The following is a 16,895-nucleotide window of genomic DNA, read 5'->3' as shown; positions in this document are numbered from 1 at the left end:
ACTAACTCAAACCCACAAAAGCTAACCTAAACTACTTCCACTTCTCCCACATTGGAATTAAACTCAAACAAGCCCCCCTCTAGAAAAAAGACAAGAGACACCATGAATATATATAACATAAAACGACCTCTCTAAAAAAAGACTTAGAGACAAAGCCTGGGGCATATATCTGAGACTCAGAACACAAAACAAATATAAAACTAACCCTCAAAGATTCTGGAAAAACCTCCCCCAACCCTCAAAAACTAACCACAAACACACCCCATACCCAAACAACAAGACTCAACCCCAGCTGTTCAGTTTAACTCCTTCCAGACCCAAACATCAAAGACTCCACCTTAGCTGTTCAGTTTAACTCCCCCCACCATCATTCTATCCCCCTTCTCCCCTTCTTATCACCTATTCCCACTCCACCCCACACACACTCCCCCTCTCCCCTCCTCCAACCCTTCTACTTCTTCCCAGCCCTACTCCCCCCTCCTCCAACCCATCTACTCCAATTTCCTTTCACTCTACTTCCCAAACTAGTCACTACACTACCACCTATAGACTATTAAAACCAAACTCCAGCCGTTTAAACTCTACAACAATAACCATTCCCTTCATACACCTACCCAAGAATGCAGATGCAGATGCCATTCCATATCAATAAACCGTTCCATCAAAGATCCTTCCATCCTCGCCATTCCAAACAAGCACACATTCATTAATTCTCCCAGGAATAAAAGCACTGCCACAATTGAATTTAATTTAATTATTGTCCTGCTATTCCCATTATCCCCCTTCTCTAAAAATGTGTTATTCAATTTCACTACTTCCCATCTCTAAGATACAACCTCTGCTATTCCTCTTCAACATGGATTCATTGCTATAACCACAACACTTAGAACTGCCCTCTATCTTTTCTTTCTCTGTCCATAATCTTCAATCATCTGGCCATTGTTATTACCCTTGAGACTGTCAATGCCAATCCCTTGCCCATCCAGACTGTATCTCACCTTTTAACTTGATCCCACGAAACACAATATCTCCCTCTTCCATAGTCTTTTTTCTAATTTGGCTATCTACTTTTAGCTATCCTCTAGCTATCTGAAGAAGGCTACTTCCCCATTCCCTTTCACCCTACTGCTCTCCCCAAGGGTGGCCCCCTGGGCTTCCCCTCCTCTTCAATATGTCCATTATATGATTCAACTGCCTTCCCTTTTGCATCCCTGTTTCCCCCATTATTCATTCTTCCATTATCTTATCTTATCTGCCATGATCCCTCCAAATCTCTCTCACCACTTTCCCTGCTAACATCAGACAACTACTGAAAATTCCCCACTCAACTACTGAACATAAAACTAAACTTATGGTAAACCAAACAAAACCTTATTCACAAAAATACCCTTCAATACCCCCTTTAAAACCCTACCTTCTTAAATAACCTCCTAGAACTAGTCTCTGAAACTAAGCTACTACTAGAACTGCTCTCTGAAACGGCTCTAGACACAATCCCATACTCTACTACAAAATCTAAAAAAAAATTCAAAATCTAAATCTGCTCTAAAATAACCTACCAGAACCAACACCCTCCAAAATTACAGAACCTTCCTCTTTCTCATCTCTCCCCCTTCTCTACTCCCCTCCCTCTATCTACTATCCTCCCTTCTCTAAAGAAGACCTCTTTACTCTTTCTACTTAACAAAAATATAAAAGCCCTAACAAAACAGCCACAGGTCTGCCACCCCACCATTTCTCTTCAAAAAAAAAATTAATTTGAATGAATTATCAAATCAGCTTATTACTGACTTTAGCTTATAGCGCTCATTTTTTCAGCTTCTTTCTTCTCTCCTGTCTTCCCCTTTCTTCTGCCTTCAAATGCACCTACCAAACAGAGTCCTAAGGTCTAACAATCAAAAACCTGCAAAACATAGTCCCCCCATCCAGGCAAACACTTACTATCTTTTAATCTTTTAACCTTTGCCACCTCTGAACTCCATTCCTCCTCATACTTAACCTTACATCATCAAAAAAAAATACTTCAAAAAATATATCTAAGATCCACTAAGATCCCAATGTCCTCCCTCATAGATCTATATCATAGATTTCCCTCACCCTCATCCTTATCTTATATGTCCTCTCACTATAATTATTTAATTAAGACATTCTGTGTTTCTTCTTCAATAACTTCTCTGATGGCATATCTCTCTCTGTTTATTTTTGAATGTTTCTCAAATTTGAATTCTAAAAAAATACTAATGTTTTATCTCTCTTTTCTGTATAACTCTGTCTGTAGTCACAACATGTACTAATCTGCCTACTATATCACAGCTTTTCCCATTTTTTTAGTTTCTCAAATTTTAATATGTATTGTATGTTATCTCTACTCTCTCTGTATAATTATCTCTTATTGTATATGTAATTTGTTGTAATTATATTAGACTTTTCTCCTTTCTCCTCCATTGAAAACGGGTTCTTTTGGCCCAATGGACTATCCTGGTAAGCCAACTGCAAATAAATAAATAAATAATAAATACTACAAGGAACTAATATCATCCCACTACCTAAGAAAACCACTCCCTCCAGCCCTAATGACTACAAACCACTCACTCTGACATCCACTGTTATATAATGTTTTGAGTGGTTGATCAAGAAAAATCTTTCATCATGCCTACCTCCTGATTTTGACCCACAGCAGTTTGCATACAGAGCTAACTGATCCACAGCTGATGCCATATCAGTAGCGCTATACATCTCCCTTGAGCATTTAGAGGGCAAAGACAACTACATGAAGATGCTGTTCATAGACTTCAGCTCTGCATTTAATATGGTGGTACCAATGCAAATGATAGAAAAACTGGCACATTTAGGAATCAGTAAACATCTCTGTAACTGGATCCTGGACTTCCTGGTTGAGAAATCACAGAGGCTGTGTTCGGGTAAGAACACATCAAAGTGCATTAAAATTAACACTGGGATTCCACAGAGATGTGTTTTCAGCCCACTGTTATTCACCATCCTGACCCACAACTGCTATGCTACACACAAGTCCAATCATATCATCAAGCTTTCTGATGACATGACGGTCATGGGGCTCATCACAAAGGAGGATTAAAGGGCATACAGAGACGAGGTGGCATCTCTGATCAGTTGGTGCAAGTGGAACAACCTTGACCTGAATGTAAGCAAGACCAAAGAGATTATCATCGACTTCAGAAAACGGAGAACAAACTATCCAGCCCTCATGATCAATGGTGAGAGTGTGGAGAGGGTTAAGAGTATGAAATTCCTAGGTGAACACATATCAGCAGATCTCTTGTAGTTGGGAAAACACCAGCCAACTGAGCCAACTGGTCAAGAAAGTGCAGCAATGCCTACAGTTTTTAAGAAGGTTGAAAAAAGCTAAGCTTCCTCCTCATATTCTCTGGGTTTATATCATAAGATTGAATGCACACAACACTGAATTGCACTACATCGAACAGCAAACCTCGAAAGCAGAAAATTATGAAAGCTCAGTATTCTGAACATGGAAACCGCTGTCATGCTTACTTCCGTGAAACATGCTGAATGAGAGAAAGAATGCCCTCTGTGAACCACATCACATCCTGACGTCAGCGGTTAATGTGTACTGATAACAGTAACACCCCCCAAACCACTGTCAGTCTGCAGGATAACAAGAAATAACGTAGTCCCATGGAAAAAGACATACAAATCAGACAAGCATACAGTTGCAGATATCCCCACGAGTGTGCAATGTTGAAATAGTAAATGCAACACTGTGGAAGAATAAATAAAGGGATTCCACGTCCGCTTCCTGTGCGCAATGCTCTGACTGAATAGCAACATGTCTGCCACTACCTCCCCAACCGCCGCTCCTGGAATTCTAGGGTCACTGTACGAATGTGTCATGTCCCAAAAGAGGTCAGGCATGTTAGAGTTGGATGGGTATTTGTACAATGCGGAGAAATCCAATGGAAAGAAAATGTACTGGTGCTGTAAAAATAAGTTTACACTGAAATGTAGGGGTAGGGCTAACATGGAGACTGAGGTGGGTGGGAAACATCTAGAGAAGACAGTTGGTCACCTGCATGCCCCCAATGTAGCTGAAGTGGAGAAGTACTGGGCTTGTCATAGCCTAAAGGAGAGTACAAGGTGCAGTATGGGCACTCCAGCATTGCTGGTGGATGATGTTGTCAGTAGTATGTCTGCAGATACACTAACATCATTGCCATCCAGAAGGTCCATGCTCCAGCAGATCAATAGAGTTAGGCAATGGAAGATGCGAACATACAAGGTTGTGGCTACTACTCTTGGTGCGGTTGACACAACCACATGTACGGTGAAACATGGCACATTCCTCCAAGCACGGAGGGCAGACATCCACACAAATACACATGTGCTAGTGTTTAGCACAGAAGGGAATCTGCATGGCTTGTGTAGTGCACAGATCTGGTATATTCCTAACCAAGGGTAGGCTATGTAGGCAGTTATATACCATCCATGCCTTGGTGAGCTTTGCAGAGTCCACTAAATGTTTACCTCTAGTGCACACACTCATGTGAAAGAAGTCATATAGGGCATACAACTTCCTGTGGGAGTGTTTTTTTGAGCTATTGTCTCCCATGCAGTTACAGTATAGGGTACAGTACATACTGACAGACTTTGAGTTGGCTGCAATAAAGAGTGTCAGGCATAACTTTACGTCTGTGGTCAGCAAGGGATGCTACTTTCATTTCACACAGGCAGTGTGGAGAAAGGTACAGTCCCTTGGCATAGCAAGTGTGTATGGGAAGGATGCTTCCCTACAGTTGGATGTTAAACAATTCATAGCCCTGGCATTCCTAAGTGTGGATGATGTAGGTGAGGCATTCAGGTGTATTAGTGAGACATTTCCCCCAGATGGAAAGGAGTTGCTGGTGTACTTTGCTGAAGTCTACATTACAGGCCGTCCCAGAAAGCAACAGACCCGGACGGCAGGTGTACAGTGATTTCCGCCGATGTTTCCAGTGGAATTCTGAAATGTGCATGACCTCAATGAACTGTCATTACCCAGGACACAGAATTATGTGGAGGGATGGCACAAGGCATCTTTGGTGCTTACTAGGGAAACGCATTGCCGACATACCTGCTGTCATCACTGTCCTTGTCAGGGAGCAGAACAGGGTGGACGATATGCGGATACTAATGCAGTCAGGTTGCTGTCCATCTTCAAATAAATATAAGCACAGGAAAAGGTGGAAGAGGCTGGAGAACGTGATCCATAGCAGGTCAGAGTATACCGCTGTTGAGTTCATACATGCAACAGCTACCCTCTTGACACTGTAGAGTGACAGCTACAGTAGTACGGTGTACCGACACCTGTAAATAGTTTAGTCACTGTAAATAGTGTATGCATAGTGTTGGGATTGCAGTGTGGAAATTGTGAGGATTGTACTGTTGGTTTGTTTTGTACCAGTATGCCAGTGTGGGATATGTGCCGGCTTCTGCTGTTGCTGTTTACTTTCTGTTAGAGTCCGTTGGCACATGTGCTAATGTGCCAGTTCGTTATATTGCTGTTTACATTGAGCACTTGTTGTTTGCAGGGCATTTGATCAGGTTGCAGGCTTCTCAGTTATGGAGGCGTGGTGTCTGTTTGTTAGTGATGGGTGTCAGGTTGCACAGGTGAGTGGATGGCCAAGTGTTGCTGTTCGTGTATTCACTTTTCAACATACTGAGCTTTCGTAATTTTCTGCTTTCGAGGTTTGCTGTTCGATGTAGTGCAATTCGATATTGTGTGCGTTCGATCTTATGATATAAACCCATATTCTCCCAAACTTTTACAGAGGTGCAACAGAGAGCATCCTCACCTGCAAATTCACAGTGTGGTTTGGAAGCTGCACAGTTACAGAAAGGAAGGTGCTACAAAGAGTGGATTGGTGAGGGTTGCAGAGAAGGTAACAGGTTCCAGTTTTCCATCAGTACAACTTTATTCTGCAAGAAGCATCTGAAAAGTCATCAGAATAATACAGGACACCATGCATCCTGCGCATCAGCTGTTTAAGCATCTGGCATTGGGCAGGAGATATCACAGCATCCACTGCAGGGCTACAAGACTCAATAATAGTTTCAACCCTACAGTGATTAGACTTCTGAACTCGGGCACTAGTCCCAAGGGTTTGAGCGTATAATAAGTCAATTTGTATTTTTTTGTGCAATATATACTTACATATGTTCCACTTGCACCAATTGATCAGAGATGCCACCTCCTTTCTGTACACCCTTTAATCCTCCTTTGTGATGAGCCCCATGACTGCGGTGTCATCAAGATATTCCAGGTAAGAGCAATACTTATTTATTATATCCATAATCAGTATTATTTAACCCACTCAAGTGCAATTTCAACAAATAACAGGCATTGTTCAGTCTGTAGTGTGTTTTGTATTACTTTAAATAGGGTAGTTAATTTAATTCAGGGGAGGGCATTCTTTTCTTATATGAGTGTTGGTAAATGTCTCTGCTCTTTATTGTGTGTATTGGGAGTAGTATTGTATTTGTCAGTTATGTTTATTCCTCTACTTGTATGTGCTATTTCACTTTCCTTTCTAATCTCAAGAACTGAGCTGATGCACGAAATTTGTTTAGACTACATGTGTGTAGTTATAAATGAAAATAAAGTTTACTTTGACTTTGATAATGTTATTATTTCTTTTGGGGGTGTGGATAGGAAACTGTTGTAAGATATTTTAAGTTATAATTTATATCACGTTAAAGTGAACTAAATAAAACATTAATCATAATCAGAGACAACAGATATTCATTTCATAACTGCTATCGCACAATGATGTAATGAGCATATATTTTAGTTGGACAGGAAACGTGTTAGCCTGCATTCTTAGATGGATTTAACATCAAATAAATTTGTATGTGACATGTGAGCCATAGTTTTAGGAATACCTCCTCCATCCCTCCTCCACATCCTCTCATTCATTTAAGAGATGTTCTACAATTCAAATCATGGTGAGCTACATTTTTTTAAATAGTTTTATTGTATTTTTTAATTTTGCGTGGGCCAGGAATGAATTAAACCATTTTCCATACATTTGTATGGGAAATAGTGTCTCACAATTCTACCGCAGTTCCAGAATGGATTACGGTTGAATTGTGAGGCACCACCTGTTTACCTACAGTCTGCAAGTCATCAGTCAAAGTTATTACATTTATTAGAAAGTGCCAGATAGAGCTGAGATGTTTTTGGCAGGGATTCATTGAAAGCTTTATGTATTCCCAGCCTTAAGAGCAAGATAACTGCAGATTTTTTTTTGGGGGGGGGGTATTTAGGGGACACTTTAGCAAGCCAATGTTAGCAATTATGTATGAGTCCAATTGTGAAAGCAAGATGAGAACTATTTATTTATTTATTTAACATGTTTACCAAGAAAGTCCGACTAGGACAGTGCCTACTTTCAGTGGAGGCCTGGAGAGAAACACTACAGATGTGTGTCTTTGGAGTGTGGGAGGAAACTGGAGCACCCAGAGGAAATCCACGTGAATTGAGGGACGACATGCAGACTCCACACACAAGTCCCCAGAGCTGAGAATCGAACCAGAGAATCTCTTGCTGTGAGTTGACAACGCTAATTGCTGAACCACTGAACGAATCACTGAAATTTAACTACCACAGTGGAGACAAGCAACCGATTGTGTTAAATTAAACTTAAGTGGCATAAGCCCAGCTTTTAATAACAAAATGTGAACTCCTGAAAAGGAAGAGAAAGAAAAATGGAAACTGGCACTAGGCAATTTTCTAACAAATCAATAAACTAATTAGTTCTACAAAATGATCAAACAGACCTGGAGCAATGTAATATCTATCTATCAGCGTACATATAAAATATTAAACACGTAGTTATTTATGTTAACGAACATAATGCAGGCTAAGAATAATCAAGTTCTAATGATGATTGTTGGTACAACATGGTAAAGATCATGCTCATCCCAGGCTACTACTGTTGTTTAGTAATGAATCTGCCACTGTGCAATACTGGGCTTTACTATACCACGAATAGTTCTAGCCTGCTCTGCATTTCCAGCGTAATCTGGGAGTACCTAATACTATATGTCCTGCTAGGAATTCTGCATAAACAAACTTACATGGCAAAAATGCACAAAAAATGTACCATAGCAAAGTGAGGTAATTTTGTTAAATACTTTACATGTTGCCATTTTCTTTATGTTACATGATATCATGAAAGCTGTTATGAAAGGTACAAATGGTGTAAAAGAGTACAGCTGAACATCTGACAGCATATACTGACTATCATCATGGTATATGGCTGTATTGATTGCAATAAACCCACCTTCTCTAGCTGTGTACTCATTGTCTTCTATTATCCTAGCTAAACCAAAGTCTGCAATTTTGCACATCAAAGACTCCGATACCAAGATATTAGCTGCTCTAAGATCTCGATGAATGTAGTTCTTTCGTTCAATATATGCCATCCCTTCAGCGATCTGTAACAAAAAATCCATACAACACAAACTAAATTAGTTGGCAATGAAAATATTAAGCTTTCTACAGAACACATGAGGGAAGAAAGCACAGACAATAAAATTACTTAAGGTAAACATGAAGAGAGAAAGAGACAGAGACAGAGGTAAACATGAAGACAGAGACAGAGATGCACTAAAATATCAGAGGAAAATGGAGGAAATGTATACGCTGTGGCTGCCGGTCTCCTGAAAATCAAGTTTCATTGACTGATTTAGCCAAATAAGTTACTTTCAGGAGGGCATTTGCAAAGGTTAGCACTAGCAATACCTGTTATCCAGTCATCAGCTGAAGCTTGGAAAGCCCTTGCATGATCCCTCTTCTGAAGCCTACCCTGCTTTTGAATATTTTTAATATTTTATTGAATTTATAGTGTTTAAAAATATGCACAGAATGCAATATCACAATATTACAAGAATCCTGATATGCAGACTGACATGCCATTGTGTTACATGTGGCCTTAGCAAAATGTCTTGTGACTGATACTGTTAGGCTTTTCATATTAATACTGAGAGTTCACAACTTATTTTTCAAAACAGAGCATTTTCAAAAAGTTATTAATGGGATTCTCCTTTCTGCCTGTATCAAAGCAGTGAAATACTTGATGTCTCAAACAGCTAACCTGCTAATGGAAGAGCTCTAAATGGATGAGGATTCGACTCACTGATTTAAACCTACTGATGTTGTTTTTCCTGAACATTGTTCTCTGCAGAAAGTCACTGCTGGTGTGATTGATGCTTGTATTGCAGCAGGAAAAGTGTTGTTTAGGGTCGTTTTCATTTTGTTCCCTATATTTTGAGACTGTGGAGTTGGTATATACAAGTTCAGGGATGTGTGGGTCTTGACCCCCTCATGGGGGTTACATGGGCAAGCCTCCAACAAAAACAGTTACATTTTAATTCTTTTGTAAATTGAGTTCCAAATCTGTTAAAATTTGACCAGTTGTGTTCTCATTGAGTTGATTCTCAATAATATACAGGTGAACCATCTCAAATTTTCTCTGTAAAATGGAGTAAATGATGTATTTTACTTTAAGAATTAATCATTCCCTCTTTCCTTGATTATTCTAGATGGCAGTATAAGATAAAAACTTAACTCAATTATATTGTGGTTTATCCCCCTGAATTCCCTACCTTGAAGTACTGAACGTTTACATATTTAGATTTGCATTTAAAAACATCCTCTCAGCTAAAATAATTGTCAGTTGGCAAATTGTCTTCCTAACTAGAAATCCAAAATTGCAACAGGATGCTTCTAAACAGAAACTGTACAGTCTATGAAACAGTCAATGACAAATGGGCTAGCCCAGTATGCTGGGATATATATCTGTTTGCAACAACTTACTACATTTACTTGGGCAACCAGTAACTTCCTTGTTGTGGAGATTCATTTGATAAACTCTGACAGAACTTTTCTATGTGATCAATGTGTCAGCTGAATAATACAGATAAAAATCTGTACTATATGGAAATATTCCCATGAAGAATCAAACAATACGAATATGATGAATCCTTCCTCTCCTGTGTGGTATTTTTGTTGCTAGATGGGGTATCTGACACAACAGCTGGCAGCCTACTTACAGACTTAATTGTAAGAGTCCAAAAATGGCCCAAGCTCTTACTGAACTTTCAATTTTCATTTGTGGTGCGACTCTCATATAAACTTAACAGACAATAGCAGAATAAATTATCAGACCTCTGATCTTAAAGTCTCCTCTAGACCTATGCATGTTAGTTATAATGCAGTTTCCTATAAAATTTTTCTTTAGGCCTACACAAGTTAGTTTTACTATATCTTTGGTACCTGCAAAGATCAGCACCATAGCAAGGGTGGGATGAGGTGGCAACTACCTCATGTGCAGTGTGTTACTGGGTGTGATCCAGGGTTTCTGCATTTTTTTTTCTGTACTGAAATGCTGATACAGAAAGGCACTTCAGTTCAGTCCCTCCTGTTGCAAGCAATATTGGCTTGCTGCAGTTTAAACACAGCAGAATTTCCTTTTTTTGTGCAGGGCCTGACAGGGGGCATTGGATGAGCAAGGTATGGCTCTGGCAAAGATACATCAGGTTGTGTAAATAATGCAGTTAGTACTATTTTAAAGACGCCCATTCAAATGCATTGCATCTATCCAGAATTCAGTGACTTTACATAAATCCACTAAACAACATGCATGCTGAAGTAGGGAACAGCATGTACAAATTTTGAAAAGACGTGAATGCCTTTATCAGTAGAAGGAAAACTTGCACTTCTGTAATAACTTTTAATGTACAATGACCGATGAACATGTTATACCTCTTTTAGACATTTAGGCATTGAAACTTCAATGAATTCAGCTAGAACTACTAGTGCATTATGGTACTGGACCAAATCACACCTCCAGCAACAACCGTCTCCTTATTCTTTTTGGTTTAATTCTTCTTCTTCTTTCGGCTGCTCCCGTTAGGGGTCACCACAGCAGATCAACTGTTTCCATTTCTTCCTGTCCTCTGCATCTTGCTCTGTCACACCAACCACCTGCATGTCCTCTCTCACCACATCCATAAACCTTATCTTAGGCCTTCCTCTTTTCCTGTTACCTGGCAGCTTCATCCTTAGCATCTTTTTCCCAATATACTCTGCATCCCTCCTCAGCACATGTCCAAACCAACGTAATCTTGCGTCTCTGGCTTTGTCTCCAAACCTTCCAACCTGGGCTGACCCTCTAATATACTTCTAATCCTGTCCATCCTCGTCACACCCAGTGCAAATATTAACATCTTCAACTCTGCCACGTCAAGCTCTGACTCCTGCCTTTTTGTCAATGCCACTGTCTCCAACCCGTATAACATAGCTGGTCTCATTACCCTCTTGTAGACCTTCCCTTTCACTCTTACTGGTACTCATCTGTATTCTTTTTGGTTTAATGCCTTTATTAAATGATCACTTAGAAATAGGCAAACATACATTTATATAAAATAAAACAGACCATATCAACACATTCCCAATAGCAAACACTATGCATCACATTTATTCTTGTATATATCTCATCAATTCAACATTACATAAATTTATCAATGACTACCTTCCCTTAAACTTAACTCCTTCTCTAAAACATTATTCTGCATGTATTGTTCCAACAATTTCCATTTTTCTATGTAATTTGCTCCTTCCCTTTTCTAAAGATCCCACTTCCATTTATTTTATCTATGTTACAATATTCAGTTCATCAAATACAGTTAGTTTAGACTTTGATTTCCATTTTCTAGTAATTGCTTTTTTGACAGACACCAGAATTAAACTTACCAAGGCCTTACTACATCTAGGCAATTCAGATCCTATATCTCACTTCAAAAAAAAAATTTTTTTTAAAATTACACGCATTTGCTCACCCAATATTTTTGACAGAGTACTCATTAGACAATTTTTAGTCTGCCAACTCATTACACTCTCAGAACATATGTTCCTAGTTACCTCTTTCTTCTCCATCACACCTCCAACATTTGACACCTAACTGAGGAAAAATTCTTTGGAGTCTCCCTTAGGTACAAAAATACCCATGCAAACACTTCTAAGGAGAAATCCTAAATCTACTAAACTTTCTTGCATATTCGGGAGCCTTACATATATCCTCCCATTGTTTGCTTGTGAATTGCTAATCCATTCTCTCTGCCCAGCCTTTTCTATCTGCCTTTGCTTGATTCCTATAATTATCATATTGTATTTTATATACCCTTTTGTAACAGCAAATTCTGTTCTAGATTCAATTAAAAACTCTTCCAGAGCAGCTCTTTCACTGAGTTAAAGGATTATTAGTAGAAAAACAAATACATTTCACTAAAATTAATTCAGTGAGAGAATTAATTACCCCTAGAATTGACTTCTGAGCAATATTAAGGAGTCTGAAAATTTAAATATCTTCAATATATTATATGAACACTGTGGAAATAAATTATTGACTGGGTGACATGTATTTGCACAGATACTCTACTTGCCCACATGTAATATGCACATATGGTAAGTCTTCATGAAATGAGGTCCCATAAATGGCATTTTAAGCTTTTGGTGAAACAATATAGAACATTAGTTTAATGAAAAGAAACATTTGAAAGTATAATTATGACTTTAACCGTTAAGAATGTCTGTAGACAAAATTTTATGAAACCACATCTTAAAGACCAATTGCCATGAAATCTGTAATGGTACTGCACTACTTTATCTTAAAAGGCTGTTTCACAATCAATGTGTTAAAACAACATTTTTTGGCAAAATTTGTGCATTTCACCCCTAACATATTACAGACTGCCTCTGAAGTCACACACGTACTGGGGGAAGGAGCTCAGTCTCAGCTAACTGTGTCTTGATGAGATGAGCTTTTGATGAGCTGACTAGATGTATGCACAAGCGTGTGCGTGCACACACACACACACACACATACATATTCACATATATACACACACACACACACACACTCATGTCCATGCACACACACACACACACACACACACACACACACACACACACACACACACACACTCATGCCCATGCGCGCTCACACACACACACACACACACACACACACGAGCACATACATATTCACATATATATACACACACACTCATGTCCACACACACACACACACACACACACACACACACACACACACACACACACACGCACACACGCACACACACACACACACACACACACACACACACACACACACACACACACACACACACACACACACACACACACACACACACACACACACACACACACACACATACACACATAAAATACAAACACACAAATTTCTATTCATTCTCATTCTTTTTTTTCAGTTTCTGATATTCACCTTCATCATATTCAGAGTTGGGAGAAAGTATCTTGGAAAGAAAAGGATGCAGGGAGAAGAACTGATCAATAGTAGGAGTGTGCTATGAGAAAACATTTTTAAATGCCTTTTTAGTCATGTTTATAGTTCCTATTTTCCACAAAAGTAACAGAGACTATAAAAGAAGAGCCCAAGTGATTATAAAACAATATGCCTTCTCTTGCAGCACAGCAAGGCAATGTAGTTTGCTTGAATACTTTCCAGATCAGCGAAGACAAAACTGAAGCTAAGTGAACTGCCCTTACCTATTCAATTCTTCTGCCACCTCTTACCAAACTATGGTTCCTGTCTGGCCTGCATCTATGAAGTTATCACTCTGGCAGAACAGACAACGGTTCTGCAATGCAGGCCAAGCTACAGGCTAGTCATTTTTGCCTTTTCTGAAAAATTTTTTTTTTCAACACAATATGAATTAATTTATTATTAATAAGTCAATCATGTTGTAAAGTTCTACAAACAGTGCAATATTTTATTTAATAAAGCACTTTCATTAGCAGTAACCATAGATTTGAAAATTGATTTTCATCAAAAGGAAGTTTGTTCTGTACAGGAATATTAACAGACTTTTTAAAATGAAATTCTCATTACATGTTAAAAGAACATGTACTTAGTTCTCAGGAACAGACACTAGATAGAAATAACTCCAGTTCTCTTTAGTTCTCAGGAACCATCTGAATGTATATAAATATAGCATGAAGTCTGCATTTTTTCTGATATAACTTCCAAAAATTACTGTTATTAAGTACTAATCTGCATCTGAGGTAAATTCTGCACATTTGAATCATATTAAAAGAAATGCATGCATTTCCTTTCAATTACTTTGCAAATTTTTTCAGCATATGTGGATAGTTTAATTACCCTGTATGACATAACATTTGTTACTTTTCAAGAAATCATTCATAGGTTCATAGGTGTTTACTACGCTAATGACCACAAGGGCCTTTTTAAGCCTAGCCACGCATCCCAAATCTCTGACAAGTTCTTGTACTCTTGACAAGTGCAAACAGGGGCTTGGGAGATGAAACATTTGCAAGCTAGGGCCTGGGAGACGAATTATTTACAGGTTGCCTGTGTTCATTAGAGACATAGGTGCCAAACCAAGGATGAATTTTCTGTTCCCCCTCCAATTGTCCAGGTTGCACTTGAATTGGGTTAGGGAGAAACTCTGCTTCACGTGGATGGGGAGCCTGTTCCAGATATAGGGTAATCTCTGGGATACATACCTGTCTCTCCAGCAGGTCCTATTTATACCACAGGAAAGGTTTAAGTCTTTAGAATAGGTAATTCTGGTACTGTTTGTTTTGCGGATATGCTGGAGGTGCATCAGAGTGGGGTCTGACAAAGCCCTGCATGTTAGGCATAGATCTCCTCTCAAAAGCCTGTAGGAGATAGAATACAGGGATAGAGCCTTGAGGCAGTCTGCATAGGACATTTTATTTAAGCCCTATATTCTTTTAGTGAGGATCCTCTGTGGACATTTCAATTATTTGGTATGCCTGGTTAGGTACATACCAAAGGGGGCATTATACTCAATGATAGGTCTGATGAATGTTAAATACAGTGGAACAATGACTTCCTTGAACTTAGATGATATACCTTAATTTATAAGTTGCGCATCATAGAAGGATTTCCTCACTACTGTAGACACGTGATGGTCAAAGGCTAGATTACTATCTATGTGTGTCCCTAAATCCCTGACTACTGGGTCAACTCTAAGGGGTGTGTTGTCAATATGATAGTTACCAGGGGTGAAATACTTCCCGAAGGATACTATTATGCATTTCTTGGCATTAAGTTTTAGCCCATGGCTCTGACCCCAGTTGTTTTTCTGTGTAAGCCCCTCCTAGAGAACATTTGTGTCAGTGTGAGATTCAATGACAGCTCCTAATTTGCAGTCATCTGCAAATTTAGTCAGCCAGAGACCACTGACATTGGCCTTGACTTCAGAGAAGTAAATGCCAAAAAGGAGTGGTCCAAGGACTGATCCCTGAGGGACTCTACTTGTGACTGGCCTCTTTGTAGAGGTGGACTCTCCAGTTCTAACTTCCAGAATCTTGTCTGTGAGCCAGTTCGCTATCCACCGGGTGACATATGAGTTTAGACCTAACATCTTGAGTTTGTCAACAATGCCTGAGTGGGGTATTGTATCAAATGCCTTGGCCAGGTCATGGTAGGCAGTGCCCTCATCCATTGCTTTGGTGTCCATTTTCACTTAGCCTGTAACCCAAAAAAAGTCCACCAGATTGAGTTGGCATGATCTGCCCTTGACAAAAACAAACTGGGTTAGGTCCAGTGTCTGGTGGTTTACAGTATCCCTGTTGATCATTTCTATGACAGTTCTTTCCATGGCTTTACATATAAGACTAGTGAAACTTATGGATCTGTAGTTGCCCCACCTTTGTGCAGAGGAAAATAGGTTGAAAGTTGTCATTGTGGTAATACTAGGTTGTCATTGTGGTAATACTAGGTTAACTGCCTTGTGGGCCATTTTAAGCCTAGCCAACTGCGTCTTGCGCAAATCAAACCTTGCAAGTTCTGTCTGTAAGGTAAACACTTTAACCATTATGCCAACCTCCCAGGTAAGAAAATGATCTCTCAAATGTGAGCTTGCTAACACAAATACACACACAGTTAGACTGCAGTGAGACTAGAACCCCCTACCTAACTATATACAGAACACAGTACTCAACACAATCTCCACAGCACAAGTATGGCTGGTTTCCATTTACAAAGAAAATAGACACACACTCTTCTTCTATTTCTTCTAGAGAAGGCAAAAACATGATATATTGACAACTTTTTTTATGCAATGAAACCATACAGACACAAAGTTTATATTCTCTGTACAGCCATTTTATTTATTTATTTAGTTATTTATTTTGCAGTAGTGTATACATAACAGAATTGGTAGAATCCTGTGTTAATTTTAATGCATTTACTATGAATAGTTGTGTGTTCTTTGTCTGTCAATTAAGTGACACTAAAGCACTTGAAATTTTGTAGGCACAAGTTCAAAACATTGACATTCTCAAGGGATTAAGCCCCCTACACTCCACTGACATAAGTTAAGTCCCAAACCTCCCAAGTAACTCAAGACTACTCAGTAACTTGGAGAAAAATTAGAAAGTGGAAGAAAAACATAAAGACGCACCTCGGTCATAGGACAATGGACTCAGCTAGGACCATCATCTACAGCCACAAATGTAACAGTTGTTTCCTCATAGATTTATATATACTACCTATCCTATTGTGTTTTGTGTAATTTTCCAAGAGTTCTCTATGTATCGTCTGTGAATACTTGATCGTCTTATGTTAATATTTCTTATGAATCTCTCTACATCAACTGAGAGTACTTTTATATGGGCTGTGCCTGCAAATGGTCATGCATAATCAGCATACTCTCTTGGTAAACAAATACTGACAGACAGATAGATCACCTTCTCCATTTTCACTTAGCCTGTAACCCAGCATCAACATTTTAAGACAACAATCAAGGCAACACTGTCATCTCCC

General features: G+C 39.1%; 1 protein-coding gene across 2 annotated transcripts in view; it reads right to left on the bottom strand.

Moving 5' to 3' along the window:
• LYN (LYN proto-oncogene, Src family tyrosine kinase) overlaps positions 1-16,895 on the bottom strand; it is an 821,134-nt gene that overhangs the window by 83,852 nt on the left and 720,387 nt on the right. For both annotated transcript variants that reach the window (XM_044065544.1, XM_044065543.1), the window contains exon 12: positions 8,319-8,472. In XM_044065544.1, coding sequence (XP_043921479.1) covers positions 8,319-8,472 — 154 coding nt within the window. The remainder of the gene's footprint in view (positions 1-8,318; positions 8,473-16,895) is intronic.

Source organism: Protopterus annectens, chromosome 3.part0 (genome assembly GCF_019279795.1).
Source record: "Protopterus annectens isolate FY-2018-M chromosome 3.part0, PAN1.0, whole genome shotgun sequence".
Classification (NCBI taxonomy): Eukaryota; Metazoa; Chordata; order Ceratodontiformes; family Protopteridae; genus Protopterus; species Protopterus annectens.
This window is presented reverse-complemented; position numbering and strand designations above follow the sequence as displayed.